Raw genomic sequence first — 19,249 nt, 5'->3', positions numbered from 1 at the left:
AAAAAAACAATAAAAATATTTAATAATATGAATTTTTAATATATCAATTTATTATTTAATATTCAATGAAAATGCTTAAAAACGTATTTTTAATAGATAAGTGCTTGTTTTAAATTAGTGTAATTTTTTTTTTTCATTGTATTAATTGCAGTGGTGGCTATCACAGTTTGTTCTGGTGTGCTGGGAGCAGTGTGTGGTTGGCAAGTTGCCAGAGTTGAATAAAAAATAATAGTTGCCTTAATTGATAGAAGATGGCACAATAATTTATATTTTTCTTGTTGAAATTTGATAACACAATTATTTCAAAGAAGCTAATAATTGTCACTTGAATTCACTATATATATACTATCACCAACTCACCTCATTCCCAACACATAAACTCAATAGCTTCCCATAATCTCACTTCACAGCAAAAATGGAGTTTGGACATCTAATCTTTTTAGCTTTTTTATGTGTAAGCCATTTTCCTCCATCTTTGCTATAGCTTCATCATTTTACATTGGTTTACCTTCATTGTTTTAACTTCATCATTTTACATGTTTTTCAAGAATGTATGATTTTCATATCACGAAAAAAATCTCACAAATCCTAACACTACAAAAAAAAATCATGAAATAAAAATCAATTTTTAGATACAAAAAATAATTAGTTGCTAAAGTGACTAAATTAGAAACGATTTTAGAGACTGAATTTTTTTTTGTTTTTAAATTAGTTTCTATTATAGTTAAATGATTTATAAACTTGTGTCTAATTAGCAACCAAGGTTTTTGCTATCAAATTTAGAATCTAAATAATAAGTAGCAAAAACCTCGGTTGCTAATTAGACATTAATTTAGAAACTATTTAACAATAATAGAAACTATTTTAGAAGCCAACAAAAATTTAGTTTCTAAAATAATCTCTAATTTAGTCATTATAACAACTAATTATTTTTTATCTCTAAAAATTGATTTCTATTTCATGATTTTATTGTAGTCTAACCTACCAACCACACAACAAAAATATATTTGATTAGTTTGAACTAATTATGGATACCCTTTGTCTTGACTATAAGAAACTCAGTTTCAGATTTTATTTTATCTTTTAAGTTCAATTCAGAATACATCTATAATCTTTTTATTTCTACTTGTAAATTAAGTGAAATTTTGTAATGTATGGAACAAGTTTTTCTTAACCTATAATTGCTGTAACGCTTATGTTACTTTGAACAATTTCTGCAGCTAACTCTGAGAGAAATTGATGCCTCGCAATCTGCTAAAGATTATTGGTTTTCTGTTTTTCCAAACACTACAGTGCCCAAGCCTCTCAGAGATCTAGTGTTGCCTCGTAAGTTACTCCAATTCTTTAAGGGATCAATATATGTTAAATCATGCTGCACTGTGAAAAAAATGTGATGATGAGAAAGATTTTTGTATGATTGTTCATATTTGTATATGCAGCAAGCAAAGCCAATTTGCCTATTCAAGTGGAAGAAGAGAAACAGTATTGGACTCTCTTCTTTGAACATGAACTTCATCCTAGGAAGATGATGCATCTGGGCATCCACAACAACTCCAACACTAAACCATCCTCAAGAACAACAAGCCAACCTTTTGGAGCATGGCTGCATGGACAAGTATCAGAGAAATATAATCTTGATGAGGTTTGTGGGAAAGCAGCTGGCAAAGGAGAAGAAAAGTTTTGTGCAGCATCCTTGGAATCAATGATGGGTTTTGCCACTTCAAAGCTTGGGAAGAATATCAAGGTGATTTCAAGTTCCTTTGACAAGAATCATGATGGGTACAGTGTTGAGGAAGTGAAGAGAGTTGGAGAAAAAGCTGTCATGTGTCACAGACTGAACTTTGAAAAGGTTGTGTTTTACTGCCACCAAATCAATGCAACAACAGCTTATATGGTTCCTTTGGTAGCCTCTGATGGAACTAAAGCTGAGGCACTCACCATTTGCCACCATGATACAAGAGGCATGGATCCTGTTGTGCTTTATCAGGTTCTCAAAGTGAAGCCTGGAACTGTACCTGTTTGCCATTTTGTTGGCAATAAGGCTCTTGCTTGGGTACCAAATCTAGGCACCAAGGAATCTTGCTTTGCCTAGATCTTATATGTGTATGCATATTTCATTTATGTTAGTTTCTTATGATCATCAATAATCAAGGACTTTCATGTGGGTGTTCATGTTTTGTAACATGACTTCTATTAAAGTGATTTCTATGCATATGTATTTCAAATAAATTATAGTAGTTCTGTGCTATGTGTGTTATTAATTATGTTGGTACCACAAAGTTAGCAATGGGATGTATATTTGAGGAATTTTTAATAAAGTAGTGCAATGTTATGTGTAGCTTATTAATTTATGTTGGTACCACAAAGTTAGTAATGGATGAATATGAGAAATTTTTAATGAAATAATTCAATTTATTGATAATATTATCAAAATAAATTAATTTTTTTAAATTATTGGAATACACAACTCAGTGTCAACATGTGATGATTTTATTGTTAAGACGTCGCAATGGATAGGATGACTTTGTTTAGTGTTGGTCAAACATAATTTTAGTGTTAATGATGAAGTCGCATGATTCAACCACAACTTTATTTAACATCTCTTAATCTTTCTTTTCGTAGTTTTTAAAAGTCGTGTTAAGTTTTGATAACTTTGATTATGAAACATTAAAATTTATTGTTATGCTTGATTGACACAAGTTCAATTATGTGTAGATTGCAATTAAGTCGTGATTGATTGACATAAATTCTACATGTAAATCTTTTCTGTTATTTTTTATTATTATTATTATTATTTTCATTTTCTTTCTTATTTTTTGTTTTGTTATTAAATGTTTATATAAAAATATATTTTATAAAGAAATGAAAAATATTAATTTGTTAAAAATAACATTTGAAGTGATTTGATAAAAAAAAAGTAATATAATATAATGGAATTCTACCTTCATTTCGAGAGTACCTACTCATTAAGTCAGTTATAATGTTTGACCCGTTTAACTCATCATCCCTATAAATGTGTATTATAAAAAAATTGTATAATTCACATTTTAAATAGATTTTTATTTTTGTAAGTTGTTTCTCTTTTATGAAATTCACGGGTTAATTAAATGAGTCGGTTCACATATATAAAGATAATATATTTTTTAATATTAAATAATAAAAAATAAATTATAATTAAATAAATAATCAAACAACTTAAGGTTATATTTACTAATACGAATTTATTTATTTGTCATGAATACACGCTGTATTCTATTTAAGATACCATAAAAAAATTGTACAAAAATTTTAAATAATTATTAATCTTGTATGAAAGACACTCTAAGCATTTTTTTCCACTAACTCAGAAGATTATGGTCTAGATCAACAAACCTATACTACTGTACCTTTGAAATCGACTATTTTATCATTGAACTACAGATAACTATGCATTATTTTATAATGATTAATATTTCCCTTTAAAAGAAGTATAAATCTTAATAGAAGGAAATGAAATTATGTATATTATAATAATTAATTTAAAAGTTCATTTTCAATTCTATTATTTCTAAAAAAATACTTAAATAGTAATTTATCATTTAAAAGAGGTCAATTGTAATATAGTTACATTACCTAAAGGTTATATTATATAAGTAAATTTATACCTAAACATATATATCATTAAAGGAAATTTATTAAAACAATCAAATTTAGAGAAAAAAATAAATCATTATTATATTAATTTAAATATATATTATTTTAGAGACTAAAAAATTATTGGTATCTAAAGTGGTTTCTATTATTAATAAAAATTTATTAAAAAAAATTAAATTGATATCTAAATTAGTTACCAAAATTTTAGCTGTTAATATCTTAGAACACTAAATTTTAATGACTTGTTGTATTAATGTATTACCTAATCCCAACCTCTCTCAATTTCTACTCGCACAATAGTTGATATTTGTTGCATGACATAATAATAACCGCATTTATAATTTTCAAATTGCTTATTACATACTAGTCAAAATAAATGTTATTAAATCAATGAATGACACGCATTAAATTGAGTGAACAAATATACTTTAAATTCCTTGAGGTGCATCAAAGTAAGTTTTTTTTTTGAGTTTGCACTTCTCCTTCCACTTAACATGTTATATCAGAAATAAGCACTGAAATAATAATATTTCATGTTAAAACACATAATACTATGTAATGTATAAGTAATAATAGATGTTAATTGAAATGCTCTAACCTATCTATAATGTGTTTAAAATAGCTATGAGCTTTCTTATGCAAGGAGTAAAATCATGCAACAGTACGATCTTGAACAGATATGTTCAATAGTTGTCAATGACGCCTGCATAAAAAATTAGTTAGTCTCTCTTATTTCAATAATTTAGTATAACTTATTTAATGTGTATGGACTTACTCATGGATATACGGAGCAATATACAAATATTTTTCTCTATTCTTTAAGGCAGTGGTGATGTATGTTCGTGTTTATGACTTATTGTTACCTACTAATTAAATGAGTTAAGAGTCTAAAAACCCATATATATAGTGTTTCCCCACATTGAAACATAATCCACAAATATACCTAAATTTCAATAAGTTATTAGTAATATATAATAAATAAAAAGTATAATTGTTTTAGTAGTAAAATTTACATCATCCATAATTACATTGTTGTTACGTTAATCTCCTGATTTTCGAATGTAAGGTCCAACAAATCAGACATGTGAAAGTACAATGGTACATCACTATGCCTACCAAAAACATTGACATCTCACGGAACCTCTACGACGATTGTATCTAAAGTCATAGCAACTTCCACCAATGGTATCACAAGATCATCAATGGAGAATGTTTTCTTCTTTTCCACAAGCAATTTTTTCTTGGTTTCTTGTTACTCATTAACAAACAAATAATTAAATTAGTTAGAATATAACATATTTCAAATGTAATCATATTGGTGCAAAGATATACCATAGATTCTGATATAAGTCTGATGAGATGTCTAGGTCAAACAATGAAAGTATGTAAGGTCTCTGCTACAATTGTCACATCTGATGTCGGCACAGGAACTGCAACATCGCCATAAAGGACCTTTTTCCGCGTGACCTTTATCAAATTAGAAGGAAGAGGCACATTGTGTAACATTGTGACCCCTTCATAACACTTACCTAGGGCCACGAATCGGGAGGAAGAATCATAATCAACATACAACTCACATTCGACAGTTGAGCCAAAGTCTGACCTTATGGATCAACCGTTGAACAACTCCCTTTAGTGTGACTCTCTTAATAGGAGGCGAGTCATGTTGTATCATAGCATATTTTGGCTGCGAAAGTCCTAAACCCTTCAGTCACTTTTCAAACTCCCTATTCATCCGCTTATCAAATTCCTCCATTAAACTTTCTTTAATCTCTTAAGTGACCTCAGCCTTTATCTGTTTCCATAGTTGTAGCAAATGCTCGTGGCTAGGTTCACTGGATGAATGTTCCTTACGTTGTGATGAGGTCCAAAGTATGAGGAAATCCCCACACCATATCCAACAACACGAACACGTCCAGGATGCTCAGGTCGTCTGATAGCAATAGTAAAAATATCCTCCCGACCATAAGAATTAAAATTCCCCTGTGTTGTTTGCTCAACAAGAGAATCCTACAACAAGGATTAATAATCAAACAAATTATAGTATATTTGAAGTCAATTCCTACCTTAAAGATCCTGAGAACAATTATTTTACCTATAATTATATGACTTCCAATCATTCTTTGCCAAAATAACAAAATAGACACCAAAAGTTATTTTAAAAATAAACTATATTAATTCCAATGTTTTTAGAATTATTGAATCTGTTCAAAATGAGAATGGTTTTTTATCTTAATAATTTAACACTTCCTTGATTAAATGTCTAATATATAAAAAATAATTATATTTAATAACATTTTAATTATAACATAAAAATATATGAATTTAATAAAGATTTAAATATTATTAGTGATACGAAAAATATAGACAAAGAGACAATTCTACTCGATACTTTTGCTGAAAAAATCATCATTATTTTTATTTCATTTACTTACGATATCAATATAGAAACCGAGTTTAGAATAGAAGATAGAATGAAATTAAATAGGTAACGGTTTTTCAAAAGTAAATAAAGAGAAAAGAAATAAAACTATGGTCCAGAGTAACGGTTGACTACAAATCTCAATTTTAAATTAAAAATAAAAAATAAAAACAAAAAGTTTATGAAAGAGTCTCTTTTCCACGTTAATTGGAATACATAATAAATAGACACTAGAATATATATTAAATAGAAACAAAAATAAATTTAAATTTCAATATTTAAATATAGTTAACTTTAAATATTATTATATGTTTTATTTATTTTACGACTAACTGTGAAAAGTATAATATTTTAAAAAAAAAATTTAGATCATTAAAAAAATTAATTAAAATATAAATAAATATTTCATACATTAATCATTTTAATAAATTATAACACTGTATTAAAAAATTATATTTAATTATTGTAAAGGATATCAATTATAATGTTAATTATAAATAATTGCATTTAAATATAATTTTAAAATAACTATAATATAACTATATAAACGTATATAATTTCCAAAATAAAGATTTTTTTGTAAAAATGATTTTTTTTACTTTTAATCTCTCAATAATAAACCTTTTTCCAAAACTATTTTTTTAATATTGGAAGAGGGAGATCATTGCAAAATGTTTATTATTTGGTTGAAGAGAATTAAGTGTATTAATTTGGTTGTGAATTTACATTGACATGGTAGTTGGAAAACGTGCAATACCTAAATCTATTAAAAGTTAACTGAAAAAAAATTTGAAATCATATTAATAAATATAAAAAAGTGTAATAGTTACCTTATAAATTAAAAGATATAATATTAAAATTTCAGTTTACGCATAATTAACATAAGTGAGAAATAGTGATACATTTTTTCCAGTGAGTTTTATGCACCAGAGCCTTCAACAATTGAAAGCATTCTTTCACCCTCACAACAATTGAAAGCATTCCTCAGAAGGGGCAAAAACTTAAAGGCAATGCAATGAGAAAACCAGTGTTCTATGAATGAATATGTTCTTCAAACACAACGGCTAGAGGAAAGGCAAAATATAGAACATCCAATTAAGGGTCAAGGCGTATTAATATGGATGTCAAAAACAAGTACCTTCAATATTCCAGTAATTCAAGCTATTTAAATGAAGAAGCATCGAATTTAAAACAACAAAACTTGTAAACTCCTCAAAACAACTAGCTAATTTAACTAAACAATTGCCTGTGACTTGTTGAGGATCACACCTTCGTATTTCACCTGGAACCACTTCATAGAATCCTCCTTGGTAACACGATGCTGGATCCCAACACGAGACTTGCAGCGGCGGCGGCGGCCGACGCGATAGCCAGGGCGTTCCAGAACAACAAAGAAGTCCATCCCATAAATACCAGTTGAGGGATCATACCTGAAGAAGAGCCAACGTTCAACATTGATGAAACAATTTTTTTTAATTGAGCATAGTTAGAATGGCATGTCAATTACAATAACATTATACAAATAGAAGAACAAACCAAATTCAATGGGCATAACAAAGAAAACAATACATGAAGACAATCATAGATTAAATTTCAATCTGTTCTCATGTAAGAGAAAAAGTGATGCAGTTTTGTATCTTTTAATAACTGGTTCAAGTACTGCATAATAAGTATAACAACAATTAAATAACATGTATTTTATAATAAAGTGCAAAGAGATTTTAAGCTTACTTGATTCCCAAGTCAATATGCTCCTGAATACCAAATCCAAAGCACCCAGTATCACTGAAGTTTCTTCGCAGAAGTTCATATTCCTTCACCTTCAATCCACTCTCCAGAAGCTGCATTGCCTTGTCACCTCTAACAGTGACATAGCATGCAATCTTTTCATTTCTTCTGATACCAAAAGAACGGACAGTGTATCTTGCTGTCAACAACAAAGAACAAATAAACAATCAGAGAACAGCCAGTTGCAACTAGAAAAATTGTTGGTGGAGCAGACAATGTTCGCCTAATACAACTTATACTAGCAAACATGTTGCATGTAGGAACATTAATCTTCAGAAATAACCATCCCACCACCGTGAAAGACGTTTTGTAAGAAAAATATAAAAAACCACGCATTTAAGTTTAAAATATGAAACATGATACGTTTAAAATTTCCAATGGTTTACAGAAATTATCATAATCTTTGGTCAACACACTTCGCCTAGACCTGTAGTTTAACCAGATATTGTATCTTGAAAACAACCAAGGGATATTGTATACTGAAAACAATCAAGGGGTTTCAAGGATCTTCGGGTATTATCATTTTGGCTCCATGCAGCAGACAGGTGGATAAAGAATGAGGCCCTGTTGGTGACTCAACTACAGAGCCAAAATATTCCAATTTAAAGCAGTTAGTTTGAGACCCAAACAAGGTAAAAATTGCAGTCCAATACGGCTTGTTGCAGGACTGCGGCCTTACACACCCAAATACCCTTAATATTGTTACATATTTTCAGAAATTGAAAGACCCTTAACTAAATACAATTCTATGAGGCTAGAGAATATCAGCCCAAGTATTTCACCAGATCTTGTGTCTTGAGAACAACCAAGGGGTTTCAAGGATCTTCTAGTATTTTCATTTAGGCTCCAAGCGGCAGTCAGGTGGCCAACGAATGGACCCCTGCTGATGACTCGATTATAGAGCCAAAAATATCCCCATTCACAACAATAGCTTCTTGAGTTTCCAAACAAAGTTTTAAATTATAACCAACAGCAAACAAACCAAGCCCACAGTTCTATCACAATCCTTAATATTTCAATTGCAGGAAAATGCAGCTTGCATCCACGACACAGACACAGATCAAAAACGACTATTGTAACATTGCAGCCACAGATATGCAGTACCCAACAGATTTCTAAAATGTAACCTGACTCAAACAATCACATTACGACCCTATCCTCAATTCCATGTTAATTAAATTAAGGCAATTGATATATTAGCCTTCTGCACTGTTAGCCAAAGTGATATCATAAACTGAACATAGTGAACTTCAATGAATACATAACTCACAAAATAACAATCTAAGCTACACAATGGGAGGAATGAGTATGAGAAACTAAATTCCCAACACCAATAACAACATTCCTCTCGTTTAAAAATCTGAGCATTCCAAATTTTTTAGACACCTACTTCCCCCAAAAAATAAGTAATTCAATCAAGCACATATTCCAGTTAGAAAAACCGAGAATAACGGTTACATGGTTACTACATAAACACCCGATCTCCCTTATTACCATTAGAAAACAGAGAAAATTTACAGAAGAGGAAATTATATAAAACCAAGTTTAAGTAATCCTAATAATGAGAAGAAGAAGAAAAAAAAAAAAACCTTTGGAAAACACTGGGGTTTGGCCACTAAGCTGTTCCAACACCTGTAACAACAACAATAAAAAAAGGGTTCAAATCAAAATTAAAATAAAGCAAAAAAATAAGATTTTGAAAAATAAAACGAAAAAAAAAAAACCTTTGCGGCTCTGGTGAGACGATCTCCGCTCTCTCCGACGGAGATGTTGAGGACGAGCTTCTGGACCTTGATTTCCCGCATGGGGTTGGATAGTTTCTTCTCCGAAGCCTAATGCAAACAGAAGAGAAAACACAAAGGGGTTGAATTGAGAAGAACGTGTGAGAAAGATGAAGCGCGTGGAAGAGATGAAGAGAGAGGAGGAATGAAGAGAAACAGAGACTCACCATTGCGAATGGAAGCTGAAGAGAAGGAAGAGAGTTGCAGCGGCAAGATGCAGTGGTAGTGGGTATGGGGACAGAGAACAGAGTAAATATGAGAGTGGAAGAAACTAGGGTTTTGGTATGTGTGGGCTATGACTATAATACCCCTGATTAATAATACAGTTTTTGTAATTAATAATTAATACTTTGATTTTATTTTGTTGATAAAATATTCTATAATATTGATTTTAGTCTAATAATAATGATGATATAAATCTAGAAAATGGGTATTTTTTATCCCCAATAAAAAAAAACAAAATTGTATCACTCCTAGTATTAAAAGTGAGAGATTATAAACATATGAATCTGTGTAGAGATTAAAATCAAAAGCAGGTTTTCTTCGTAATTGACTTATTGTTAAAACATTTAAATTGGTAAAAATAAATATTATCATAACATTTTCTTAAGGAGAGAAATCAAACAGAAAAAGGAAATAGAACAAAAAGGTTAAATGAAGAATATACTATTTGAATGAAAACAAATTAAAAAAAAATGAAAAATATTTTTTTTATTGATTTATATTTGTAGAAGAGGAACGGATGAATAAATTATGTTAAATGTTTTTTGTATAGTTAAAAAAATGATTTTCTAAAAAAGATTAAATATTTATTATTTTAAATATATATTTTCTTTGAATTATTCTACTTAATTTTAAAAGTTTACAACAAATAAAAGTATATCAAACTCGTGATCTTCAATTGTCTCTAATGAGAATTGAACTATTAATTTTGGGTCTGATATCAATGGAAGCCAGATTGAAAATTTATCAATTGGTCAAAAGTAAAAATTAATATTTATATTACAACTTTTTTTATTATTACTTGAGAGTATAATAATAATACAAAATATCATGGTTTTATAAAGATTTAAGGCATCTAGTTTTTACAATAATTTTTTTCTCAACAATTATTCATTGTCATCTTGTTAATCAAACTTGTAACCTTAATTTCAATATAATTTTTTTATCAAATATCTATGGTGAAAAAAATAGAAAAATTATAAAAAGAAAGAGTTAAATTGAGATTTAATTAATTATTAAAAACTTTTCGCAAATTAAACACACAATTTAATTATTAAAATAACCAGACTAAAAATCTTCCACTAATGTGTTATGTTAGATTTTGTTTGCATGATCATAATATTCTTTTATTTAACATACAACAATTCATACATATTACACTTATAAAGGTACATTGAGAAAACAGGATTTAAAGCGAAATTATTTTACAAACACATTTCAATAGGTTTGTATGATGAAACTTGAAACATTTCTCTTTAAAAAAAATTATAACGAATATTATTAGTCTAACATAGTCAAAAACTTATTTTATGAGTGGACTCATACACAATTCAACTAAATCACTTTACTAACATATATTCATGTTTACTTTAACAAATTATTGGATCATAGCCTTAACATCTTACCAACCAATTCAAGAATAGATAAAACACTTAGTTTAAAAACGTTTAGTAAAGCATCTTGATAAGTTTTCATGCATTAGTTCTCCTTCTTGGGACAGTGCAGACAATGATAATATGTATCATAAAAGAGATAAGGAAGAGAGAACACATACACATCCATTTATATTAGTTTTTATGTCTTACAAACTACATTAAGTTCTTGGCTAACTTGTAAAGTTCAAATAAGCATACTAACGTTGTGAAGTACATATTGAGTATTTTTTTTTTTGGCTTGTAGTCGATTCTGGCTAATCTCTTAAGTGTTTTTGACACAATCAACTTTTGACTTAATTGAGTATTCTTCGGGTTCGTAGTCACTCCCAGCTAACCTTGAGTATTCTTTACACCTAATCACTCCTAGCTAACCAAGTATTCTTTTGGATCATAACCAATCCTGATTGATCCGAGCAAGGAGTATTCTTTACTCAAGTCACTCTTAGTTGTACCTGAGTATTCTTTGTCAAACAATCACTTCTGACTAAGATTTGGAGATTTAGTATGTGATCATTCGGTTTGAAGACTAGGGAGGATTGTGTTTGATGATGAATACAATGTTCAAGCTTTCTCTCCTAGTTTAGATAATCTTTTTCTCTAAGGAGGATAAGGTCTTTCAACATATACAATAATTGGGCTCACTCTCTTAGGTCATTGGATAAACACTCAAAGTGTTTTCCATTAAGTTTTCTTTGGATCATATTACATTAGTTTTCTTTATGCTATAGGAACCTTCTATAAAGATATAAGGTGTTCTTTATCATTTGATTAGCATATTTATATATTGCAACATTTGCTTTATTGGTTTGGAGGAGTGATTTTCCTTTGAGTAGTTAACCAATCTCTTGTTGGACTAAATTTGTTTTAATAAAAAGACTGAGAGCTTTGGTTGTTGGGTGAGCTAGATTCACTAGACGATTTATTTAATAAAAGTTCCAAGGGATTTGGTTGTGGTTGTTGGGAGAGTAAATTCACGTTGGACAAAATTCATTTAATTGAAAACCTGGGAGTCTTGATTGTTGGGTGAGTCAATTCTCATTGAGAAAAAGCTTTTCTTATGAAACGCTCCTAATGATATAGTCATTGGATGAGCATTGTGTTCGTTGGGCGACTAAAATTTGTTGGGTATGTTAATGTATTTGGTTGGGCGAACAAAATGGTGGTTGGACATGTGCTTAATTTGTTGGGTGAGCCAAATTCTAGCTAAGTGAGAAAGGATTTGCTAAACTTTAAAGAAACATGTTTTTAAATGTTTCTAAATGTTATAATGTCTTTATCTTTTATTATATTGTTATATTTGACCAATATATTGTATTTGAATATTTTTATAATGTAATATATGATAATTTTTTAATTTATTAGCATTTGATTTAAGATGGATGTGTATGTATGAATGAAAATTTGTAATAGAATGATTGTATATGATATGAAGTATGATGTAGATATAGTTATTTCTAGGGAAAATAGTACTATGTTGAGATGTATAAGATATGTATTGAATTTGAGATTCGTACTAAGGAGATATACCGACTTTACTAATATATTGGAATCACACAAAAAAGATCGTGTGGTTAGAGTTGAGGGAGCTTCTATAACTTAGTTTGCGTAAGGTCATAAGAGTTTATCCTATCATATAAGAGGATTTAGTTCATATTGATGTAATTATGTTGAAGAAACAGCATATAATGTAGTAAATTTTTTTAAAAAAAAGTTTTGTGATATCTGCGAAAGAGAAATACGCTCTGAGTTCTGATAGAGAACTTCACTACGCTTGAACAGGTTCGTTGCGCTTACACACACTTCCTCTTCTTCAATCAATAGATTTAAATTATGTTATGATTCCTTTCTCTGCGTTCAAAATGTTGTTGATTAATTGCAAAACAAAAACATTTTGATGCTTCTCTTAGTTTGGTAACTTAGAACAAATGTATTCATTTTGTTTGCAGTTTGTAGAAACTGTTTTGTCTTAGAGAGTTTAAATTTTGTTGGCTGGCATGGACGTAGCACATTGGTATTTAAAGGGGAATGCTGATGCTGTGGAGTTTTGTCCGTATGATTCATACCTTAACGTTTTAGCAGTATCCACTTACACATTACAAGAAGGTTCTCAGCCCAGTCGACAGGGAAGCATAATGGTATAGCTATTATGAATAAATTTATATTAATTTTAATATACATAATTTCATTTCCTTCTATTAAGATTTATACTTCTTTTATAGAGAAAAATTAATCATTATGAAATAATCCATACTTATGTGTACTTCAATGATAAAATAGTCTATTTCAAAGAAGGTACAATCTAGGTTATGTTATCTAAGACCATCTTTTTTATTTCTTTGAGTTAGAGGACATAAAAAATGCTTAAAGTATCTTTAATACAAGCTTAATAATTATTTTAAAATTTTGTACAATTTTTTTATGGTCCTTCCATGTTAAATATAATACATTGTGTATTGATGACAAATAAATAAAAATTCGTCCTAGTAAATATAGTTCAAATACATCCTAATTATTGTTTTATTTTATATTATTAAAATAACCTTAAGTTGTTTGATTATGTATTTATAATTATAATTTCTTTTTTATTATATTAAAAAATATATATTATTTCAGTATTGAATTTTTGACACTGTTATATTTTTAATTATTTAACAAATATTTAGATTATTATATATATATATAAGAAAAACATAAAACATAAATTTTATATCTCCCAAAATGTATATATTTAAAATGTGAATTATACAATTTTTTTTATAATACACATTTATAGGGATGATGACTTAAACGGGTCAAACATTACTAATTTAATGAGCAAGTACTTGGAAAAAAATGGGTAATTTTCCCACTAAAACAGAAACCTAACAGAGCTACCCGACAAATAATATTTTGAATAAATAAAGCAGAATAATAAAAGAGATAAAGAGGAAAAAACACACTAGAAAATTGTTAACGGAGTTCGACCAATTTAGCCTAATCTCCAAGCATAGCAAAAACAGCTCACTTTTATTATTATGGGAGAAAATATTACAAATTGGGATATATAACAGTGAAGGAGGAGAGTTTAATTTATAACTCTCAAACCTCATTCTCAAACAATGAACCCACCGATGTGGGACTTGGGATTAAGCCAAAATCAACAAATCTCCACCTTGGCTTAATTTCAAGTCCCACCTAAAACAAATCTTCTCAAAACATAACAAAAACAAACTTTGCAGTGCTTCAAATTTGTGCCTCCGGGCGCTAACTTCAAATGTGCAAGATATTAACCAAGTCCAAACAGTGTTTAAACTTGGTTCTTGTAACCACCTTGCCTTGTAGCGAACATCTTCTTTATTAGGAAATCCTTCTTTCTTTGCAAATACCCATTTGCACCCAATTGTCATCTTACCTTTCAGTAATTGTGCCAGCTTCCACGTCTTGTTCTTCTTCAAAGACTACATCTCCTCTTCCATCACACCTGCCCAATTACCACTCTCTGAACTCAGAATGGCTTCTAGGTAAGTGGATGGAATGTCATCAACAACTGGAAGTGCATAGGCAACCATATCCATGAAACGAGCAGGCTTCTGAATATCTCGTCTTTGTCTTCTAACTGCAATTGGCGCTGATTGCTGTTGAGATTCTTGGGTAGGAACCTCTTCCTCATTTGACTCTTCTTCTACCATAGGAGAGTCACTTGTGGTATTTCGTGTTGGGATCACCACTGTCGGCTCAAACTCCACCTGCTTCCGGGCATACTCCACCTGTTGCGGAATACTATCAGCTCCTTCTGGATTTACCTTCTTTAACATGGCAGATTCATCAAAGGTAACATCCCTGCTGATAATCGTCTTCTTTGCCTCTAAACACCACAAACGGTATCCCTTCACTCTAGGACTAAAACCCATGAAAAGAGCTTTCTTTGCCCGTGGATCCAACTTTGATTCAATCACATGATAATATGCAATAGAACCAAAAACATGCAAAGAATCATAATCAGTTGCAGGTTTTCCAGACCATACCTCTAACGGGGTTTTGCCATCTATAGCAGAAGATGGCAAACGATTGACAAGATGTTGAGCGTATGTCACAGCCTCAGCCCAAAACTCTCTGCCTAACTCAGCATTAGACAACATACAACGAACTTTCTCCACAAGTGTCTTGTTCATACGCTCTGACACCCCATTCTGTTGTGATGTTTTTCTAACAGTGAAGTGTCGAACTATGCCACAATCTTGACATACCTTCAGGAATTGATCACTCTTGTATTCTCCTCCATTATCTATTCGGAGAACCTTAATCTTCCTTCCTGTCTGGTTTTCAACTTGAGATTTCCACTTAAGGAAAATTTCAAGCACATCATTTTTGTTCTTTATAGTAAACACCCAAACTCTCTTGGAAAAATCATCCACAAAAGTGACAAAATAATGCCTACCTCCAATTGACGGAGTCTTGGCAGGTCCCCACACATCTGAATGCACATAATTCAGAATACCCTTGGTATTGTGAATTGCAGTGCCAAACTTCACTCTTCGTTGTTTTCCCATAACACAATGCTCACAAAATTCAAGTTTGCAAGCCTTCGTACCTTTCAACAATCCCTGCTTGGTAAGAATTTGCAAGGATTTCTCTCCAGCATGTCCCAACCTCATATGCCACAACTTCGTTGCCTCAACATCCTTCTTAGAGCTAGAAGTTGTTGTCATTACTGTCCCCACCACTGTACTACCTTGGTAGTAATACAAATTGTTTTTCCTCACGCATTTCAACATCACCAGTGCTCCTGAAGTTGCTTTAAGAATTCCATCTCGTATCGTCACAACTAGGCCTTTAGATTCTAAAGCCCCCAATGAGATGAGATTCTTCTTCAACTTTGGCACGTACCGTACATCCCGCAAAATTCTGGTGGATCCATCATGATTCCGCAACTTGATTGAACCTATCCCAGCTGTCTTACATAGATTATCATTACCCATGTAAACAACCCCGCCATCGAGTTCTTGAAATTCAAAGAACCATTCCCGAATGGGACACATATGATAGGTACAACCTGAATCCAATATCCACTCATCTGGATACGATGATGCTGAAAGCGAGACAATTAAAGAGATATCTGATTCCACATCACTTTTGCATTCTGCAACATTTGCATCTTGTGGAGCCTTCCCTTTCTTTTGCAGTTTTGGACAGTCTTTCTTCCAATGTCCTTTCTCATGACAGAAAGCACACTCATCTTTGACAACGGCTCGACCTTTAGATTTACACCTCTCTCTTCTCCCCTTTGTTTGGCTTTGTTGACGACCTCTTGCCACCAATGCTTCTTCTAATGTCGTTGATTTGGTTTTCATCTTATCTTGCTTTCTCAATTCATGACTATATAAAGCAGAACAAACAGCATCTAATGACACATTCTCCTTTCCGTGAAGGAGCGTAGTCTCCAAATGTTCAAATTCATCAGGAAGAGATGATAACAACATCAAAGCCAAATCCTCATCCTCAAACTTCACATCTAAATTCAACAGGTCTGCTACTAATTGATTTAACATAGTGATGTGTGCATTCATAGTAGTACCTTGTTGGTAGTCAAATCGGAACAACCTTTTCTTCATCAGGAGCTTGTTCTGACCACTCTTCTTCAGAAACTTGTTCTCCAATGCCTTGCACAATTTGTGTGCAGAAGTCTCGCTTTTTACAGCATACTTCTGCTCTCTGGACAGACAGGATCGAATAGTTCCGCATGCCAACCGGTTGATGATGCTCCAGTCTTTCTCCTCTACCTCTTCTGGTTTCTCTCCTTCAATAGCAATATCAAGACCCTGCTGAAAAAGAGAGTCCAAGACCTCTCCTTGCCACATGCCAAAATGTCCAGTGCCATCAAATATTTCCACCGCCAATTTCAAAGTAGACACCGGGAACCTCGACCATGATGACGAGGAGCCCGACACTCTGGATACATCATTCGCTTCTTCTTCTTGATTTGCCATTACAAACTCAAAATATAATATTCAATATTACAAATAATTTCAAACAACCCAAGGCGAACCTTGGACTCTTGATACCACTTATTGGGAAAAACGGGTAATTTTCCCACTAAAACAGAACCCTAACAAAGTTACCCGACAAATAATATTGAATAAATAAAGCAGAATAATAAAAGAGATAAAAAGGAAAAAACACACCAGAAAATTGTTAACGGAGTTCGGCCAATTTAGCCTAATCTCCGAGCATAGCAAAAACAGCTCACTTTTATTATTATGGGAGAAGATATTTCAAATTGGAATATATAACAGTGAAGGAGGAGAGTTTAATTTATAACTCTCAAACCTCCTTCTCAAACAATGAACCCACCGATGTGGGACTTGGGATTAAGCCAAAATCAACAAGTACCCTTGAAATGAAGGTAAAATTCAATTTGTTTATTACTATCCCCACCCTACCTCTGCTATATTTGCACCTTCCTTATAGCCGCCATCACTGTTCACCCAAACACTCTTTTATTTATTTATATATATCAATTATAACTTTTTTTTATAGAAAAATAATATCTAATTTTTTATAAATTAAAATTATTTTATGTACAAGTCAAAAACAAAAAGAATATACAAAATTATATAAGTTTTACTTCAAATTATGAAAAATTAATTATATATTTTAGATTTTTTTTAACAATTGTAAATCTATTTATAATAGATATTAAGATAGTTATTCATTACAAATCATGTTTGAAAAATAAAAAGTAATATGCTGTATTTTGTAACGAGTTTTTCAAGAGTTTTGCTACCGGATTTGACTTATGCAATTTAGAAAATAAAATGTACTCACAATCACGACTTTTATCAATATATATAATATAAAGTTCACCTAATAAATACGTTTAAATTTTAGTTCTTAATTTTTTCGAGACATGTAACCAATATATAATAGCTGAGATGTCGAGTTGCATAATGATGTCTAATAAAAAATTTTATAAAAAAAAAATCAATATATAATATATTTTATATAAAAAAAAAGATATTACTAATAAGTCACGGTTTTTGGTGAGTTTATTTTGTATTCAAAACTCCAATGTTTTTTATGTACAATAATAAAATGACTTAGTTATTATTTAAATTATATAAATAATGTATTTTAGATAATTTTATTGATTAAATTATTTATATTTAGTGATCTTGTTTCATATATTTACTTGTTCTTGGGATATGGAAGTAAAACAGTTTTATGAAATTTTTGTTATTAATTTTAGAATTTAAAGTTTATTCTACAAGTTTATGTTTTCAGTTAAAAAGTAAATATAATAATTTAATTTGTCTTATGAGATATAAAATGATAACAACTTTGTCTTGCTACTCTCCTTCCAATTATTAGTGGTTTTGTTTTATATTTAAATATTTTTATATGAAAAGATAATGGTTGAGTATTATATATGTGAGAGAAGTGAAAAATATTTTTATAGAAAACTTTGTACTTGTCACAACAAGTTAATTGTTCTTAGTTGTGAGATTTAAGATATGATTTAACTAAGGATCTTAATACTGGTTATGAGTACAAGATATGAATAATTAATCAAAGTAAAAGTTATGTGGTTATCACGATTTATTAAATTTAAAGATTATAATAGCAATAAATTCAAAATTCTTGATTTTGGAATGAACTCTTGAATGTAGATAAGAATTGGAAGGATTCTCTACCAATACTATTTTCCTTAATTGATTTTGTTACAAACTTTTGGTCAAAGATCATTTAAAAAAAAGTGAGAAACTTATTTATGACGATTATTGAATGGATTCTTTTATTGAATTATGGATTTCTGATAAACATTACGGATTGATGGATTCTTTTATTGAATTATGGATTTCTGTAATCATTTTATTTACTCATCATTCAATAAAGTTATGCAAAGTAAGAGAAAAGGAAATGCATAAATACAAATATTGTGATGATAGTTAAAATTGACCTGATGTTCGTTATAGATGTTCTGAAACAAA

General features: G+C 30.4%; 2 protein-coding genes across 2 annotated transcripts; one reads left to right on the top strand and one right to left on the bottom strand.

The window, feature by feature from the left end:
• The first annotated feature begins 357 nt into the window (after window positions 1-357).
• LOC137831043 (embryonic abundant protein USP92) lies at window positions 358-2,248 on the top strand. The gene is made up of 3 exons (XM_068638549.2): window positions 358-454; window positions 1,221-1,326; window positions 1,440-2,248. Exons 1-3 carry the CDS (start codon window positions 416-418, stop codon window positions 2,090-2,092), a joined length of 798 nt encoding a protein of 265 aa, XP_068494650.2. The 5' UTR covers window positions 358-415; the 3' UTR covers window positions 2,093-2,248.
• A 4,823-nt stretch (window positions 2,249-7,071) lies between these two features.
• On the bottom strand, window positions 7,072-9,906 carry LOC137811159 (large ribosomal subunit protein uL5). The gene is made up of 5 exons (XM_068612792.2): window positions 9,792-9,906; window positions 9,568-9,675; window positions 9,433-9,475; window positions 7,787-7,982; window positions 7,072-7,485 (listed from the first exon to the last, which is right to left on the bottom strand). The coding sequence occupies exons 1-5, from the start codon at window positions 9,792-9,794 to the stop codon at window positions 7,290-7,292; spliced, it is 546 nt and encodes a 181-aa protein (XP_068468893.1). The 5' UTR covers window positions 9,795-9,906; the 3' UTR covers window positions 7,072-7,289.
• Window positions 9,907-19,249: the final 9,343 nt, after the last annotated feature.

Source organism: Phaseolus vulgaris, chromosome 11 (assembly GCF_051622355.1).
Source record: "Phaseolus vulgaris cultivar YP4 chromosome 11, ASM5162235v1, whole genome shotgun sequence".
In the NCBI taxonomy this organism is placed as follows: domain Eukaryota; kingdom Viridiplantae; phylum Streptophyta; class Magnoliopsida; order Fabales; family Fabaceae; genus Phaseolus; species Phaseolus vulgaris.
Note: the sequence above shows the minus strand (reverse complement) of the source record. Positions and strands in the feature narration are given on the sequence as shown.